Source organism: Equus quagga, chromosome 11 (assembly GCF_021613505.1).
Source record: "Equus quagga isolate Etosha38 chromosome 11, UCLA_HA_Equagga_1.0, whole genome shotgun sequence".
In the NCBI taxonomy this organism is placed as follows: Eukaryota; Metazoa; Chordata; class Mammalia; order Perissodactyla; family Equidae; genus Equus; species Equus quagga.
Genome location: NC_060277.1, coordinates 94,828,980 through 94,845,561, shown reverse-complemented (window position 1 = coordinate 94,845,561; position 16,582 = coordinate 94,828,980). Strand labels below are relative to the sequence as shown.

At 39.8% G+C, this 16,582-nt stretch overlaps 1 protein-coding gene across 1 annotated transcript; it reads left to right on the top strand.

Annotated features, from left to right (window-relative positions):
* Nucleotides 1-1,187: 1,187 nt before the first annotated feature.
* LOC124247805 (keratin, type I cytoskeletal 28) lies at nt 1,188-9,843 on the top strand. Its single transcript, XM_046677512.1, has 8 exons — nt 1,188-1,711; nt 2,158-2,240; nt 2,801-2,957; nt 5,010-5,171; nt 5,252-5,377; nt 8,221-8,438; nt 9,163-9,218; nt 9,501-9,843. The coding sequence occupies exons 1-8, from the start codon at nt 1,262-1,264 to the stop codon at nt 9,641-9,643; spliced, it is 1,395 nt and encodes a 464-aa protein (XP_046533468.1). The 5' UTR covers nt 1,188-1,261; the 3' UTR covers nt 9,644-9,843.
* The last annotated feature ends 6,739 nt before the right edge of the window (nt 9,844-16,582 follow it).

The following is a 16,582-nucleotide window of genomic DNA, read 5'->3' as shown; positions in this document are numbered from 1 at the left end:
GTCATTGACCAAACGTTGTTCTGCGGCTCATGACTGGATGCATTTGAATGTCGTTACAAATGAAAGCTGGGCCCTCAGTTCTTTCTGACTATCCCTTTACACATTGTTATTCAGGTATTTTTCCCAATTCCATGTACTTATTCTAAACAGTCACACTTCCTATCAGTCATCTCTTTCTAAGATATTCCACCAACCTCTCAAACCCAGTTGGTCTAAAAGTAAATTCAGTATCATCCTGCTCCTATATTCCCTATCTCAGTTAATATTGTAGGATTTCTAGCATCTGAAATCAACTACCTAAGGGTCATCCCCAACTCTTCTTTCTTTCTCATTCTCCAAATTCAATAAAACACCAAGTCCTCCCAACTTTTTCATCCCACCACCTTCAGCCTTCCCACCTGGACCATTGTCCTAACCCTGCAATTGGCCTTTTTTCATTTCAACCTGATCATGTTGCCCTCTACTTTTTACTTAGGATTCACTCCAAATTCTTTAGACTAACACAGAAGGCTAAACATGAAACACCACTGTCTGGTCCTGGACATACAATTCTTAAAGATAATAACCATATCTTTTTCATCTCTGCATTTATTTGCCATCATGTCTTCATTTTTGCATTTAGAATTGAACACCAGGCATAGTACCTATACATGTTAAATAAAGGAATCAGTCAATATTTATGCTATTGTTCAAGGAAATAAATAGATGTTATAATCATGGTAAGACCAGAGAAGTTACCAGGATCATACTTTTTTAAATAACACATTTTTTTGTTCTCATGGGATAAAGTAAGTGTTTCTCCAGTTAATGGTTCTTTATACACCTCTCCGGTAATTAAGACCCTTGTGTAGCTGATGGTACCCTACCACAATCTTACTCAACTTTTTAAACTTTATAATACCCTGTGCCAGATAATGATGGTATATTCCTAGGGTCTAGATGAAAGTAAAGGATTACTCACTCAAAATTAAAAGTTAAAGTAATGAACTTAACATAGAATGAACCCTATTATATTTAAGATAATAAATATCCTGAAGCAACAGCTCGAGATGTCAGACACTAATTTAAAAAAAAAATCACCCAATTATACATAATTTCAAGCTAATCTGTATGATCCCATTTTTCTTATGGCATGCATAACTCAAATAAGAACACCCCAATAATTGTGTATAAAAGCCCAAAGAAACCAACAGGGTACAATATTCTGTTCTCCTTTGAAGTTACGGCTATCCACAGACAAGGTGAACACTTCTCATACACCATGTCTCTCCGATTTTCTAGTGGGTCCAGGCATATTTGCTTACGGTCTGGATCTGGATCTGTCAGACCATCCAATGGAGGCACAGGCTTTGCAGGCAGCAATGCATGTGGCAGCTCTGTTGCTGGAAGTGGATTTTCCTGTGCCTTGGGAGGGGGTTTGGGCAGTGTTCCTGGGGGGAATCATGCTGGTGGTGTCCTTGGAAGTTCTGCTTGTGCTGGCTTTGCTGGAAGTGAAGGGGGACTCCTCTCTGGGAATGAGAAGGTGACCATGCAGAATCTTAATGACCGCTTGGCATCCTACCTGGATAACGTGCGAGCTCTGGAGGAGGCAAATGCTGAATTAGAGAGAAAAATCAAGGGTTGGTATGAAAAATATGGACCTGGATCTTGCCGTGGACTTGATCGCGACTACAGTGGATATCACTTAACAATTGAAGACCTTAAGAATAAGGTGAGAAATCACAAATTTGGAACTATTCAAAGAATTTAAAACTAAGAATTACCTAGCAAAAGACATAGAACTACAACAGGAAATGCTTCACAGCTGTTATCTGTAATTTATATTGTATTTATTATTTATTTTGATAAATAATTCTTCCTGTTTGTCAAAAATAGGTCCTTTGTTTCATGGATTTCAATGTAGCTTCAATGTCACCATTTCCATTATTGTTTATTTTGAAATGTATTCATTAACAAGAAAGTATTATATTCTAAAAGTTAAATGAGTATATGAGAAAAAATAAAATCATATCTGTAATTTTTAAATTTTAAACATTTTGGTTGTTACTTAAAGAAGTAAGATTTTTACACAGAAGCTTAATTGTGTTTTTATTTCCTGAAATAACAAATTATAAGAGCAGACTTATTTGTTGTGTTCTCCCTTTTGATTTCTTCTAGATTATCTCTTCCACTACTGCTAATGCTAATGTCATCCTGCAGATTGATAATGCCAGACTGGCTGCTGATGATTTCCGGCTAAAGTAAGTGATAGAAAACAATCATGTTCTATAAAAAAGTTTCATATCTATTTAATTTGATAAATAAAATATCAGTTTTATCCCAAGTTAAATAAACTATAACCTAAAACATTAAAGGAAGTAAAGCAAGTTATAATACTATAATACCATACAATACAAAGCATCTTATAATATCACAATCAACCGTACTCACAATGTGCACATGTTTATTACATTTGGGGGACAAAATACCATTATATTTCTACGACTGCCTAGAATCGTGCCAACCACAAGGTAGACGCTCATAAATATTTGTCAACTAAGTAAAAATATTAACTAAGGTAAAATTCTAAAATGGTACATTTGTATTTATTGAGATATGCTATTGGAATTTCTGTGACTAAATAGCTGCCAATTATCCTGCACGGAATTGGGTGAAAGAGGTGAAGGAAGACTTTCTTTGTATATTTTTATAATATTTAGAGTCCTAATTCAATTTCTAACTTTCAGTTCAAAGCAGTTGGGTTTTATTTCTCCACCTCCTGAGGTGGTCTCATGCTGAAATTCATTTAACGCCCCCCTAGGTATGAAAATGAGCTCGCCCTTCACCAAAACACAGAGGCTGACATCAACGGGCTACGGCGAGTCCTGGATGAACTGACGCTCTGCAGGACCGACCAGGAGCTGCAGTATGAATCTCTGAGTGAAGAGATGACCTATCTCAAGAAGAACCATGAAGAGGTAGGAGAAGCTTTACTTCCAGGCAAACCACAAATTTGTACATTTTAAATACTTTTGGGGGGCATTAAATTACAATAGCAATTTGCACTCATTATAATCATTCAAACAAAGCCAGAGCATATTAAAAAAAAGAATTTCATTCCTCCCACTCTACTCTTCTAATCTCATCCTCTGAGGTACTGAATATTAACAATTTGATCTGTATCCTTCCATTTTTTAGGCTGATACAATATTCTATCCTCCTGAAAATAATACATTAGTTTTGCACTAATACAACCATCTATCTTTCCACTAGATTATTTCTTTCATTCATATATGCCTATTCTGAGGCTAACCTTCTCACAAAGGACGTCTCTGATTAAGAAAAAATGTCAATGTTTTCTCCATTTAATGAGCCTGGGTTTTCTTTAATGTTGAAATCTGCACAAAAATAAATCCATTGCTTGACACGTAATACCAGATAACTTCAAACCCTTAAAAAATTATTACCCCAAAAGTAATTGCAAAAGTCTCCAAAACAATGCATGACAAATTTTCAGAAAACACCTATGACAAAAAGTGCCTCATCATTCATTATAAATTCCTGAAACACCAAATCTACTTGCCCCAAGTGAGAAAATTATGGGAGAGGGGAAGAGAAGGAAAATTGGAAGGAAAAAATTAAAATAAAGGAGAAACAGGGAGAGGGAAGAGAGTCACAGAGCAGAGTGCTGGAAGAGACAGGCCACCAGAGGGTATTGGCAGGAGAGTGACAAGCAGACCCATGCATTGCAGACAGTATGACACCAAGATAAGAAAGAGTCTCAGAAGAGAAGAAATTGCAACCACAGCAGCCCAGCCAGGCTAGAGTCAGGATCAAAGCAGCATTCGTTGTCCCCATAAAGCCACACTAACCAAAAAGAAGGTAGCTCTGAATGCACTGAGGGTAGGAACAAAGAGTCACCACATCTCAACATCTCCTGAGAGTGTCCTATTTACCACATTCACCAGTGACCAATGCCCCTAAAATAACTGCAAGCAATTCCATTTGCAAACTTTTATAACAAGAAGAATTTTTCTTCACATGGAATCTTACATAAAATCCCAAAATATGGAAATAATTTAAAGTAATCAGTGGTTTCCTTGCACAATGTAAATCTTTTGCTCTGATGGATACTGGCGAGCCACTTGATCTAAGGTCATACAAAGATAGCTTAAGAAAGCAGAAGTACCTTCTGCAATCCATCAAAAGTAGTTGAAAAACGAAAAAGGTCAGCTACTTAAAGAATCAAGTTCAGGACATTGATAGGCTGATTTGTCCAGAAATCCATTCTCTGATTAGATCTGACTATTCAATGATTCGAACCTGGAGCATATCCTAGAACAGAGAGGCCAGAGAGTATAGTTGCTAAGAGCAGACACTCTGGAGTCAGGGTACCCACAATGTTCAAATCCAGGAGTGTTCATATCTCAGTCCTTTCAAGTACTAAGTATCTTGGGTGAGTTACTTTACCTCTCTATGCCTCGGTTTCCTAATCTGCAAAATAAGTCTAATAATAGTACCTACCAGAGAGATGTGAAAAGACTCCAATGAGTTAATGCATGTGAACTGTTTACAACAGTGCCTGGCATATGACAAGTACTCACTAAATGATAACTGTTGTCCCTAAGATGAGAGCTGCATGACAACAGGGATTTTTGTTTGTTTTTTCCCATGCTCTATTCCCATCAATAAGAATGCTGCCTGACATTTAGTCAATAATTATGTGTTTCATAACTCTCTGGTCTCTGTAACCCCTTCTCATTTGAAAGAATAAAACACTTCTCTTGAGATGCTGTGACCGTTTTTGTTGTGGTGTTGTTTGTGGTTGTTTTAATTAACAAATAACTAATTAAATTGATGATTGACATGACTATGGATCAAATAAGTCAATTTAAAAATCGTGTGCCTTAAATTATACACTGGAATTTAAACGACAAACTTTGAGGCATAAAGTAACCCCTGGGAACACTCGTCTCGGACTGCAGGTGATCGTAAACTGCCCCTAAGGTCACGCTCACGTTTCCCTCCAGGAGATGAAGGCCCTGCAGTGCGCGGCTGGAGGCAACGTGAACGTGGAGATGAACGCGGCGCCCGGCGTGGACCTCACGGTTCTGCTGAACAACATGCGGGCCGAGTACGAAGCGCTCGCCGAGCAGAACCGCAGGGACGCAGAGGCCTGGTTCAATGAGAAGGTGAGGGCAGCGCGAGCAGCCCTGCCCACACCAGCCCGGTGGGTACAGGCCCGTTTAACCCCTTTGGCCCCACCTTCCAGAGCGCCACTCTGCAGCAGCAGATCTCCGATGACTCGGGCGCAGCCACCTCGGCCAGGAACGAGCTGACGGAGATGAAGCGCAGCCTGCAGACCCTGGAGATCGAGCTGCAGTCCCTCCTGGCGATGGTAGGTGAGAGCGCCGGTCAGCCTGGACTTTGTGATTCCACGAAGTCCACCTGAAACCCTTCCCTTCTTCCTTGTTATGGCTTTACCCACAAATACCTAAGAGCAGAAGAGAGCAGGAAAGACAGACACTGAGGCACTCAGAAAGAGACACAGACAGAGCATTGCTTCCTCCCTAAGGTCACTGAGAATTTCCTTCCTGGTCCGTGCTCAGTGCTCATTTCATAAAATTGTTTCTTCCTTGGGGTTGTTCGTCTCAGCCCCACAGAGCTAGCAGCAGCAGTTGTGCTCCACCTGAAAATCAAGCAGCACCCTACAGTCATGCGACCATCCAGGGCAGAGCTAAGGTCACCAGCACCTCCTACTGTTGATGAAGCCCTGTTAAATTGAATCCTAGTGTTGATGAAGGCCTATTCAAAGCCACATTGTGTTTTTCATCAGGCAGAGGAGAAGAGGGTACACATCTGATTCCATATGAGCACCATTGGCCTCTTCAGACCCACAGTGTCCAGGGCAGAGGTCCCATTCCAACACACCTCGCAGAGCTGGGCATTCAGGCACCCTGGCACCCACACCAGTGACTTCAGAGGTTACCATGGAGAAAACTCAGGACTAAAACTGGCTTCCCTTCTGGGGTGGAGAGCTATGGCACCAATGTGGCCAAAGGGTTCCCTGTCTTCATCAGAGGTTTCACACTCTCCAAGGTCACCATGTTGTAACACAAAGGAAAGGGCTGTTCTGACACAAATGAGTGCAGAAGGAACGGAGGACTCAAAACAATAGGAAGATTATTTTGATTTAGCCCACTTAAAAAACTGAGCTGCTTTCTTACCTTATTGTATTCAGCTTGGAGACTTGTTTTCACCACTGACCAACACAACTTAACCAGCATGCCCCTCTTCTCCTCCCCCTCGTCACCTCCTCGCTGCTGGCTGGTACCAGAGACCTTCCCTGCTGCTTTGGGCTCCTAGAAACCTCCTCTCTTCCCCACTCCCTTCTTTCCTGCAACAAGACCCCTGAGGACCTGTTCCCGCTGCTGTACCCCTGAGTATGAATCCTCCCTCTCATTTCTGAGCTGTGTTGAAGGAAATAAATTCCTGAGTTCCCAGAACAGAATTGTAAGCATTTTCACATGGAAGCAATGGTGCTAGAAAGTAATGAGATTCTGCGAAGCCAGAAGTACTATAGTTTGGGCTCATGAGAAAATCCATAAAAAGCCCATTTTAACACAAGATAACTGAATAGAATAACGGTAGCTATGATAGAACTCAACTGCCATACCTGAGCTTCTTTTGTCATAAGACAAATTCTAAGCGTGATCTTCCATAATTTAGTACACAAATCACCTGTAAGTTGGGAGTTGTCTAAATATATAAATGTTTCACACGCTTCCTGTAATACACAAACTTCCAGGTTCATCTTGTCCTCCTTTCTCATCTACAAGCCAAGCTTTACAGCAGAAGGCTGTGAGGTAGAGATGCTGTCCCCTCTGATTTAGGAGAGTATTAGCAACCCTAAGAAGGAACGCCACATGAGGGTACATCATCAGGGAAATTAAAGGTTCGAACAGCCAAGCACACATCTCACTGACATCTTGTGACTTGTTGCTTCACCCTTCCCATTACCATCTGATCACCTTCCACACTCCTCTGCCCCTGGAGTGGGCCTGCCCAGCACCACCCACGCAATGCATCTGTCAGCCTATGTGTCCAAGTCCATGGTTCTTAGCCCCAATACAACCAATGTCTGCATGTTATGATCACTATTTTATAACTCCCTTTTCACAATCCTAGAATGAAGCCAATAGATAATATATTGAGCAACGAACAAAAATTTTTTAAAAACCCGTCTAATGTCATAACTGCAATAAAAAGGAAAAATATAAGTGTTTTAAAATAAAATATATTTAAAATGTAAATACTCAGGGCCAACTACCCTGGAACATGTAATAAAAGAGTCAGAGGCTTACATCTTCCTTTGATAAATGTTCTATTTTTAATAATGTAAGATCAGGAGTTGCCCCACACAAGAAAAAAAGGAAAATGAAAGAGTGGAAGTGGGGGTGGACGATCAGATAATAACTAATATCAGGAGAAGTAATAACCACCCAGATGTATTTATGTATGATAAAGGGAAGAGGAAAATTACTTTAATTGAAGGAGGGATCCTCTGACAAGACAAATTACACACTATGGAAGTAGGAATGAGGAGGTGTAATGTTCATAAGAGTAGTGTTGAAATAATGACCTGTACTGTGTTATGAAATTTATTTCTTGCCTTGAAATCCCACCCCTGTGAAGGCATTCATTCAATCTCAAATGCTTAATGAACGGCCTTTGATGACAGAAAATCGAGGACAGATTAGAAAAAAGAAACAGCAGCACAAAAGGCCTTGGAACAGTGGTGAGACAGATCTCTGGTCTCTGGAGACAGGAGCAGAATAATACTGAAAACAGCAGCCAGCCCAGAAGGAGATATGTAATTTCAAAAAAAATAATTTCCAATATTGATTTCTTATTGTGCTACCCCAAAAAAAAGTGTTTTAATATATAGGTTGGCCATCATATGAAATATTATCTAAATATCATGACTATCCATTGGAACAGTCAAAAGTCTCATGGGAAAGGGTCATTTATCCCGTCACCCCCCAGGCCTGGCCTCCACCCAGTAAATGCCCGTCACTTCCCCTTCCTCACCCCCTCCCGTTTTATTGTGATGAGCCCCACAAATTTTCTAAACTCGCCTACGGAGCAGTACTGCCATTTGCTGAGAAACACTGGTCTACACACTCCTCAAAATGGTTTCATCCCTTGCTCCTTTTTATCTTGCATCTTTTCCGTCCTCAGAAACACTCCCTGGAGTGCTCCCTGACAGAGACGGAAGGCAACTACTGTGCGCAGCTCGCCCAGATCCAGGCTCAGATCGGGGCCCTGGAGGAGCAGCTGCACCAGGTCAGAACCGAGACGGAGGGCCAGAAGCTGGAGTACGAGCAGCTCCTGGACATCAAGGTCCACCTGGAAAAAGAAATTGAGACCTACTGCCGCCTGATAGATGGAGATGGAAAGTAAGTAACACCATTTGAAAATCCAGTTTTTACCTATTTTAAACCACAACCATATACTGCCCATTTACCTTCCATGCCTCCCAGCCTTTTCTTCTTCATTCCCACTGCAGAAAGGCATGCCCATCTCTTGCCTCTGCAGTCATCTCTTCTGTATTTTGTACCTCACAGCCTCTTCCTCATCTGCCTTGGATGACCCCAGCCGTCCCTGAAGAACCCCCATTAGTTGTCCATGTTAATCACTGTGGGTTTCAAGATTCTCTCCACCCCACCCCTCAGTTCACTCCTAATATCACTGCTGCCCTGAAATAAATGTCCTCTGTACAAAATCCCGGGATCTATATGTAAAACAATTTCACTACAGCAGCCCAGGTTCACAGGTTCAGATCCAGGCATGGACCTACACCACTCACCAGCCATGCTGTGGTGGTGACCCACGTACAAAATAGAGGAGGATTGGCACAGAGGTTAGCTCAGGGCAAATTTTCCTCAGCAAAAAAAAAAAAAAAAAAAATCAAATGGAAACAAGGTTGTTTTATATCCTCTTTAGATAACATTTAATTACTTCCAGCTCCTGCACAAAATTTTTTATTTTCCTTTATAGAAAACTAAGGTCTGCTTTTGGCATACAACATTCACTTGAGTTTATGTTCATCTGTTGATTCAATGAATATTTATTAAGTGATAAGCAGAAATATTAAAGAATAAGCTGTTTTTTGTTTTACAGCTCATGCTCTAAATCAAAGGGCTTTGGATCAGGAAGCTCAGGGAATTCATCTAAAGGTAATGAAATCTAGTTCTATTTCTATTGCAGCAAATGCTCTTACATTAATGGCAGTTATACACTATGGCAACAGTCTATGTTTAAGTAATTTTAACTAAAGTGCTCTGAATTTAAAGTATTATTTTGAATGGATAAAACTATCCCAAACTATTATTATAAACCTATGCTTACTCCCTCAGCAAAAATGTACATGATATATTGTATTAACAGCCAACAGTGGAATTCTTTGTCATGTAATCCTTTAGGTTGAATATGTGCATTCACATATGTTTTATTTCTAGATTTATCCAAAGGCACACTGGTAAAGACGGTGGTTGAAGAGATAGATCAACGTGGTAAAGTTCTTTCATCGAGGGTTCAGTCCATTGAAGAAAAGAGATCTAAAATGGCCAATGGCAAGACAGAGCAAAGGGTTTCTTTCTAGCTGTCATTACTGAGAAAAGAATAATTTGGGAAGGGATCCCGCACAGCTGTATTATTCTAAATAGCAAAGAGATAATAAAAACCCTCTCTACCCTTAAAGATAAGTTACTTAGAAAAAATACTTGTTTTCTTAACTTTACAGGATGTTGGGTGTTTGTTTTCAAATAAATAAAAAAGTCGATGTGCATTCATTTCCATTCACTCATGACTAATAATTGAGGTTTTTTTCTGTGTCTAATTCATAGGGAGACATTTGTGAAATATATTCTAATTGCCTTCCACTCTAGTTTTAAATAGTAGTCAATACCACATGACATTTAAATATTAAACATTCACTAGACATAATCTTTAAATCTCACCACTTTTGCATGGGCAAAAATAATCTGTAAAAAATTCAGAAATTTCCCTGTGATTGAAAAGTCCCAGCACTAGATGGTGCATTCATGGTATTTTCACCCGTGAGCCTATCTCAGACTCTTCTGGAGGTATGGGTACTTCCCAGGAAACCATTTCCCATATAATCAGGATTATCTCTGGAAAGATCCATGGCAATGAGCCTCGTGCTAATGACATTTTTCCTAGAGCAGAGATCGGCAAACTTTTTCTGTCGGGGCCCAGATCGTAAATATTTCAGGTTTTGCAGGCCATAAGGTCTCTTACTTTAACTACTCAGCTCAGCCATTGTAGCAGAAGGCAGCCATAGACAATAGATAGACAAATTGAGCATCACTGTGTTTCAATAAAACATTATTTACAGACGCTGACATTTGAACTGCAAATAATTTTGACATGTCATGAAATATTCCTCTTTGGGTTTTTTTTCCCCAACCATTTAAAAATGTAAAAAGCATTCTTAGCTCATGGGCTGTACAGTGACAAGTGGCAGACCACATTCAACCTGTCTAGAACACACCTGTTCTAGAACTTAAACTCTCATGCAGCTGATGAACAGTTCGGTTATTATGTCTTTCTATGTTTCTGGATCAAAATGTATGGTAGAGATTCCCAACACATACTGAATTCCCTAAAAGGAGAGCAGCTCTCATATTTTTCTAATATGTGGCCTGATTCTAATGACAAGCTCCAGTCAGGGCAAGAATTCTACCCAACAACCCAACAGTCAGGTGGGAGTTAAAGAAGTGGCACAGAATGGGAAATTTATAAAATCTTGAGCCAAAAGTCACCAAATGAAGCAAATACTAGAAATTCATGGGCAAGTAACTTCCCAAATGTACAATGTAGAGGGCTAGCTACATGATTTGCAGAGCTCAGTGTAAGATGAAAATGTGAAGCCCCTTATAATTCCCTATAATCAGGGAAAAAGTATCATTAAAGGCACTAAAATGGGCCAGCCCCATGGCCAAGTGGTTGAGTTCGTGCGCTTTCACTGGTTCAGATCCTGGGCACAGACATGGCACCACTCATCAGGCCATGCTGAGGTGGCACCCCACATAGCACAACCAGAAGGACCACAACTAGAATATACAACTATGTACTGGGGCTCTTTGGGGAGAAGAAGAAGAAGAAAAGATTGGTAACAGATGTTAGCTCAGGGCCCATATTTAGAGAAAAAAAAGGCACTAAAATATAAAGTTTTTCCTTTCTTCAGCAATCTTACTCTTGACTTGTCATGTTTTTCTAATTTACCATTTAATGTCATTCTAAATAAATAAGAATTAAAATTTTAAGTTATTGGCATAAATTTTTTCTTCTTCTCCCCAAAGCCCCCAGTACATAGCTGTATATTCTAGTTGTGAGTGCCTCTGGTTGTGTTATGTGGGATGCCACCTCAGCATGGTCTGATGAGCAGTGCCATGTCCACGGCCAGGATCCAAACTGGCAAAACCCTGGGCCGCCAAAGCAGAGCATGCGAACTTAACCACTCGGCCACAGGGCCAGCCCCAATATTGGCATAAATTTTACTATTCATTTTTATATTGTGCAGTGCCAATTCTATATACAAGTATAAGAATATTTAACTTGTATAGAGAATCACTGAAATTACACAATTCATATTTTGTAGTTCATACATGCATATGTATTTTGTTCTTACCAAAACAGTGGAAACAAACTCAACTCATTTTTATTTCACTTCTTTGTGTGCTCACATTCTATCAACACTCTCCACCACTGGTTTACTGATGAGTAAGAAAAGACAAGAAAAGGAACTGTGGGTTGCCCTTTCTTTCTACATCATTGTTTTTAGCCTAAGTGGTTGACTAATAACATGAATGTAACTCAAGTGTATGATAGAGTTCCTGTATTGTTCGTGTTTCTTAGAACATCATTGCCTTCTTTCTGCATTCGAAGCAAGTTCTGTTTGAGTGGAAAACCTGGCCTCTTGGGGTTGTCAGAGACCCTGCTTACTCAGTCGTAAACATTACACAGTTACCTTATACTCGCTTTGAGTCTCACTGAACTCTGATGCATCGTGGGCCCACCAGAAGGACGTGCACATGGGCACTGCATATGCTCCATGCGACTGTGGTAAGGAACTGCAGACAAGCACATTTTGAACACTCTTCTGCTCCCTTGTGTGCCCCATTGTCCCGTCAGACTCCACTTACAAGACACAAGTTCAAAGATAAAATTATTAAAAATATCAAGATGGCAAGAAGAGCATTATAACAAGTGTGGGGTCCTTCTGAACATGAGACCTTGTGTAACTGCCCAGGTTTCATGCCCGTGAAGCCAGCCCTGCTTATCAGGTGTGCTCAGAACACAGGGATCTTTAAAAACACTGTCTTCCCGGTGATCTGCTTCCCATGGCAAGAACACTGGAGTTCAGGGAGTACATATTGCTCTTTGTGGTAAGGGTACTATTGATGTGAAAAGATTAAAAAGGAAAACAAATCATTCTAATTCAGCATTTCTTGCCAAAGAAATAAACCAGAATTCCCTGTGTACTCTATGTATCTATTTAGCAAAGGAATGGATGTAAAGTTAAATTCTGGGTGCATTTCCTTTACATTCTGTTGAGTTCACAGGATGGAAGGAAACATCCCATCCTCAGGCCATAGAGTCTTGAATCTCTCCTTCCTTCCTAGTGTGGGAATCGACCTTGGCCTTTAGGTCTGTTACTTTCCTTTGCTTGGTAGAATTATCTAGGGCTCCTGAGTTCTTTAGGAGTTCTGCTAATTGATTATGTGTCCTTCTCCAATTCTTGAAGGTTCATGTTGCTTTTTGCTGTGGTGAGTTTCTACACCAGAGGTACTTCCAAGGAATTGGTCTCCACCTAAAGGGAAAGGAGTTCAGAGACCGTACCTGGGTGGTTGTTAAAGTGGAAATCACAAACTGCTATTCCTTCTTTCTGTGTGTGTGTGAGGAAGATTCCCCTTGAGCTAACATCTGTTGCCAATCTTCCTCTTTTTGCTTGAGGAAGATTGTCGCTGAGCTAACATTTGTGCCAAGCATCCTCTATTTTATGTGGGATGCCACCACAGTGTGGCTTGACAAGCAGTACTAGGTTCACACCTGGGACCTGAACCTGTGAACCCCGGGATGCTGAAGCAGAGCAGATGAACTTAAGAACTATCCCACCAGGCTAGCCCCTATTCCTTCTTTTAACAAACACCCAAGGGGCAGCCCCGTGGCCGAGTGGTTAAGTTTGCATGCTCCACTTCAGCAGCCCAGGGATTCACCTATTCAGATCCTGGGCGCTGACACGGCGCCGCTCATCAGGCCGTGCTGAGGCGGCGCCCCGCATAACACAACCAGAGGCACTGACAACTAGAATATATTACTATGTACTGGGGGGCTTTGGGGAGAAGAAGAAAAAAAAACGAGATTGGCAACAGTTGTTAGCTCAGATGCCAACCATTAAAAAAAAACAAACACCCAAGATTTACGGGAGCTCATTGCAAGGGAAGTAAATTACCACTTGTTATTGGGTGTTGCAGATGTTTCGATATTGCTATTTTTCTTTTGATTTTTTTGTCATCATACAGAAATTCATCATTCATTGTCACATTCATAAAAATTTCCATCATAGATTCTGAGTTTTACATCTGCTGAGAAGTCTTTGTCATTCCAACATTTTAAATACAATTGCCCATGTTTTCTTTTAGTACTTCTGAGAGGCTCATATGATTTTTATGTGACATTTTTATCTGCTGCATGTAATATTGAACTACTCTCATTTTTTATAAGGGACTCCCTTGAAAAATTATATATTACTTAATATACTGTTGAATTGTATTTGTTAATATTTTACTTAAGATTATTCAAGATATTTATTTAAGATTGTCTATTTCCAGAATATATCTTTTCTCTGGGAACTGATTTCCCCTAAACTTCTCATTTCCTGTGATTGCATCTTACTCATTGTAATGATTTTTTTTCTTTTATTTCTAATCCTTTCCTAAGTTCTGTCGCCCCATTTTCTAAGTTTTCCCAATTCTGGTTTACTTTGCTTTTTTTTTTCCTTCTATCATTTTTAATGCATTTTAGGTCATTTTGAAATGGTAAATTATATCTTAATCTGTTTTGTGGGCATGTCTTTCTGGCACACTTTCATTTTCTAGTAGGATGTAATTCAGATCCTCATTTTCTTATTTTTGTGTATTAACATTTTGTGGGATTCTCTTTTTTTTTTTTTTTTGCTCATTTTTGTAGGTAATTCATGTTCCTTAACTTCTAGATTAAGTATAGCTCCACATAGCTTTTCTAACTTTACAGAGCTCCCTTTTCTCTTGTTGTCATCTAAGGTTCACTGGGCCAGCCCTGGTGGCCTAGTGGTTAAGCTCAGCATGCTCCACTTGGGCAGCCCGGGTTCACTTCCCTGGCCCAGACCTACACCACTCATCACTGGCCATGCTGTGGCGGCAGCTCACATACAAAAAGAGGAAGATTGGCAACAGATGTTAGCTCAGGGCAAATCTTCCTAAGGGAAAAAAAAAGTATGTTGGCTTGATTTCTGAAAGTTCCTGTCTTTTTTCCCCTCCCCCACCTGTGTCTGGACCATCTCTTTCTTCCTTTCTACTGACCCTATCTGGATCAGTTTTGGTTTCTTTCCATTAGTTTCTCCTCACTGTGGGGGGCTCTTCTGGGAGGGAACCATGGCTCACAGTTTTGAGAATTCACAGGGTCTAGTCTGCTCCATTCCCTTCTGACTGCATGGAAGACTACTTTCACTTGCCTAAGACTGGATGGGCAAAACTCTCTCAGTTTCATATGTTTTTCTCAAATTTACCTGCTGTTATTTTCAGTTGGCTCTTTTGGGATTCTCCTGTCATCAGACTTCAGATGCCTCTGGATTCCCTCTTCTTCCTACAGAAATGTTTATAACATGCAGGTCTTACAGCTAATGGTAGTTTGTTCTACCAGCTTATATTTTGGGATTTGTGGTCATACCTTGTCACCCAGATTTGTTGTATCATCTGTACATGGGTCTTTGGTTTTGTGATATAATTACTCTGTGCAATTTTTATGTGAGGATTCAAAATTTCTGCCACCATGGCCGTGATTTCCCACAATTCATACCTTATTCTTATAAGATAGTTTTGCTTGGTACTCAATTTTAACAGGATGATGATTTTTTCTTAGTATTTTGTAGAAATCATTCCAGTGTCTTCTGATTTCCATTGTTGCTAATGGGAAGTTGCTGACAGTCTAATTATGCTTCCTTCGTAGATGATCTCTATTTTCTCTCCAGCTGCTGTAAGGTCCTCTCCTTGTCTTTGCTGTTCTTCAACATCACTAGAAGTAGGTTTTTAACTTTACTTTGCCTCTTAAATTGGAGAACTGATGTTTCTAATCTACCCTAGGAAAGTTCTCACCCTCCGCCCCATTCTCTTAGTATTGTCTCTAGGAGAATTCCAATGAAAAGTGTGTTTGAACTTCAATCTCTTTCTCTCTCTCTCTCTCTCTCTCTCTCTCTCATTTAGAAAAATAATCTTTCATGTTTCCTATAGTTTACTTACTTTCTCCTCAGTAGTGTCTTATCAGTTGCTTAATCCTCAGTTAAATCTTCAATTTTAGTTATATTTTGCATTTCTTTTTTAAATTTACCTGGTCATTTTTGATAGTCACTTGTTTATTTGTAACACTTCTAGTTCTCTCTTTTGATTCTTAAACACTAAAACTACACTTTTTTGTATACACTTTCTTGTCATTTCATTATCCTTTCATATCTTTCATATGCTATTCGGTAGACTGCAGTTAGTTGACTCTTAGTCATATGTGGTTTGTGTCCTCATGTATTTGTTTTATTTTATTATAAGTTTATTTGTGGTTGGAATTTAACCGTGGGAATCCTGCAAGGCCAGGACTGAGATTATTTCTCCTGGGTACTATGGAGCCATACCAACCTAAAAATTTCTTGATTAATTTCTTGGATTGGAGTTCTCAGACTGAGGGAGTGTAAATTCAAATTGCAAGACTGTATCAGAGCAAGGCCATGATTACAAGTTATTATCAAATACCAATAATTTTAATTCTGTTGAATTTTTGCCCAGTACCATCAGCAACAGAACGATTTTCTGATTTGCCCATTTTGTCAGCATGCAGATTTTTCTAACTTCACCTTTTCTACTGAAGACATAGGCTCTGGGGATGCACAGCCTTTAGTGAGTCTCAAGTTCAGCTGTGGCACTTGATCAGTTTCAAATCTTACTTATCAGCGGGGTTCTAAACCAGAAAATCTATTTCTGGCTTGAGCAGATTTCCAGGACAGCTCAAACTTCTGTGTTTGCTCACCACTCATGTTTCAGCTCTCTGTTTTTTGTTTCTTTCTTTCTTTTTTTTTTTTTTTTTTGGCTTCCTTTATTTATTTATTTTTGAGCTTAGCAATGAATTTAGAAGGACATGTACTGTAATTTATCTAGTGTTAGGGTACTTTGTGGTGGAAGGGAAATTCATTGTGTCTAATCTTATTTAACCGCCAGACATAGAAATATCATAGTGTCTGTTTTTCAAATTGGATTCCGTAGCAAGTTTATTT

What these genes read in the sequence shown, in the direction of transcription:
- LOC124247805 (XM_046677512.1), top strand. Translation starts at nt 1,262, where the DNA reads ATGTCTCTCCGATTTTCTAGTGGGTCCAGGCATATTTGCTTACGGTCT. An exon ending in GCTGATGATTTCCGGCTAAA is followed by an intron (nt 2,241 to 2,800) that starts GTAAGTGATAGA and finishes ACGCCCCCCTAG; the next exon opens with GTATGAAAATGAGCTCGCCC. An exon ending in AGGCCTGGTTCAATGAGAAG is followed by an intron (nt 5,172 to 5,251) that starts GTGAGGGCAGCG and finishes CCCACCTTCCAG; the next exon opens with AGCGCCACTCTGCAGCAGCA.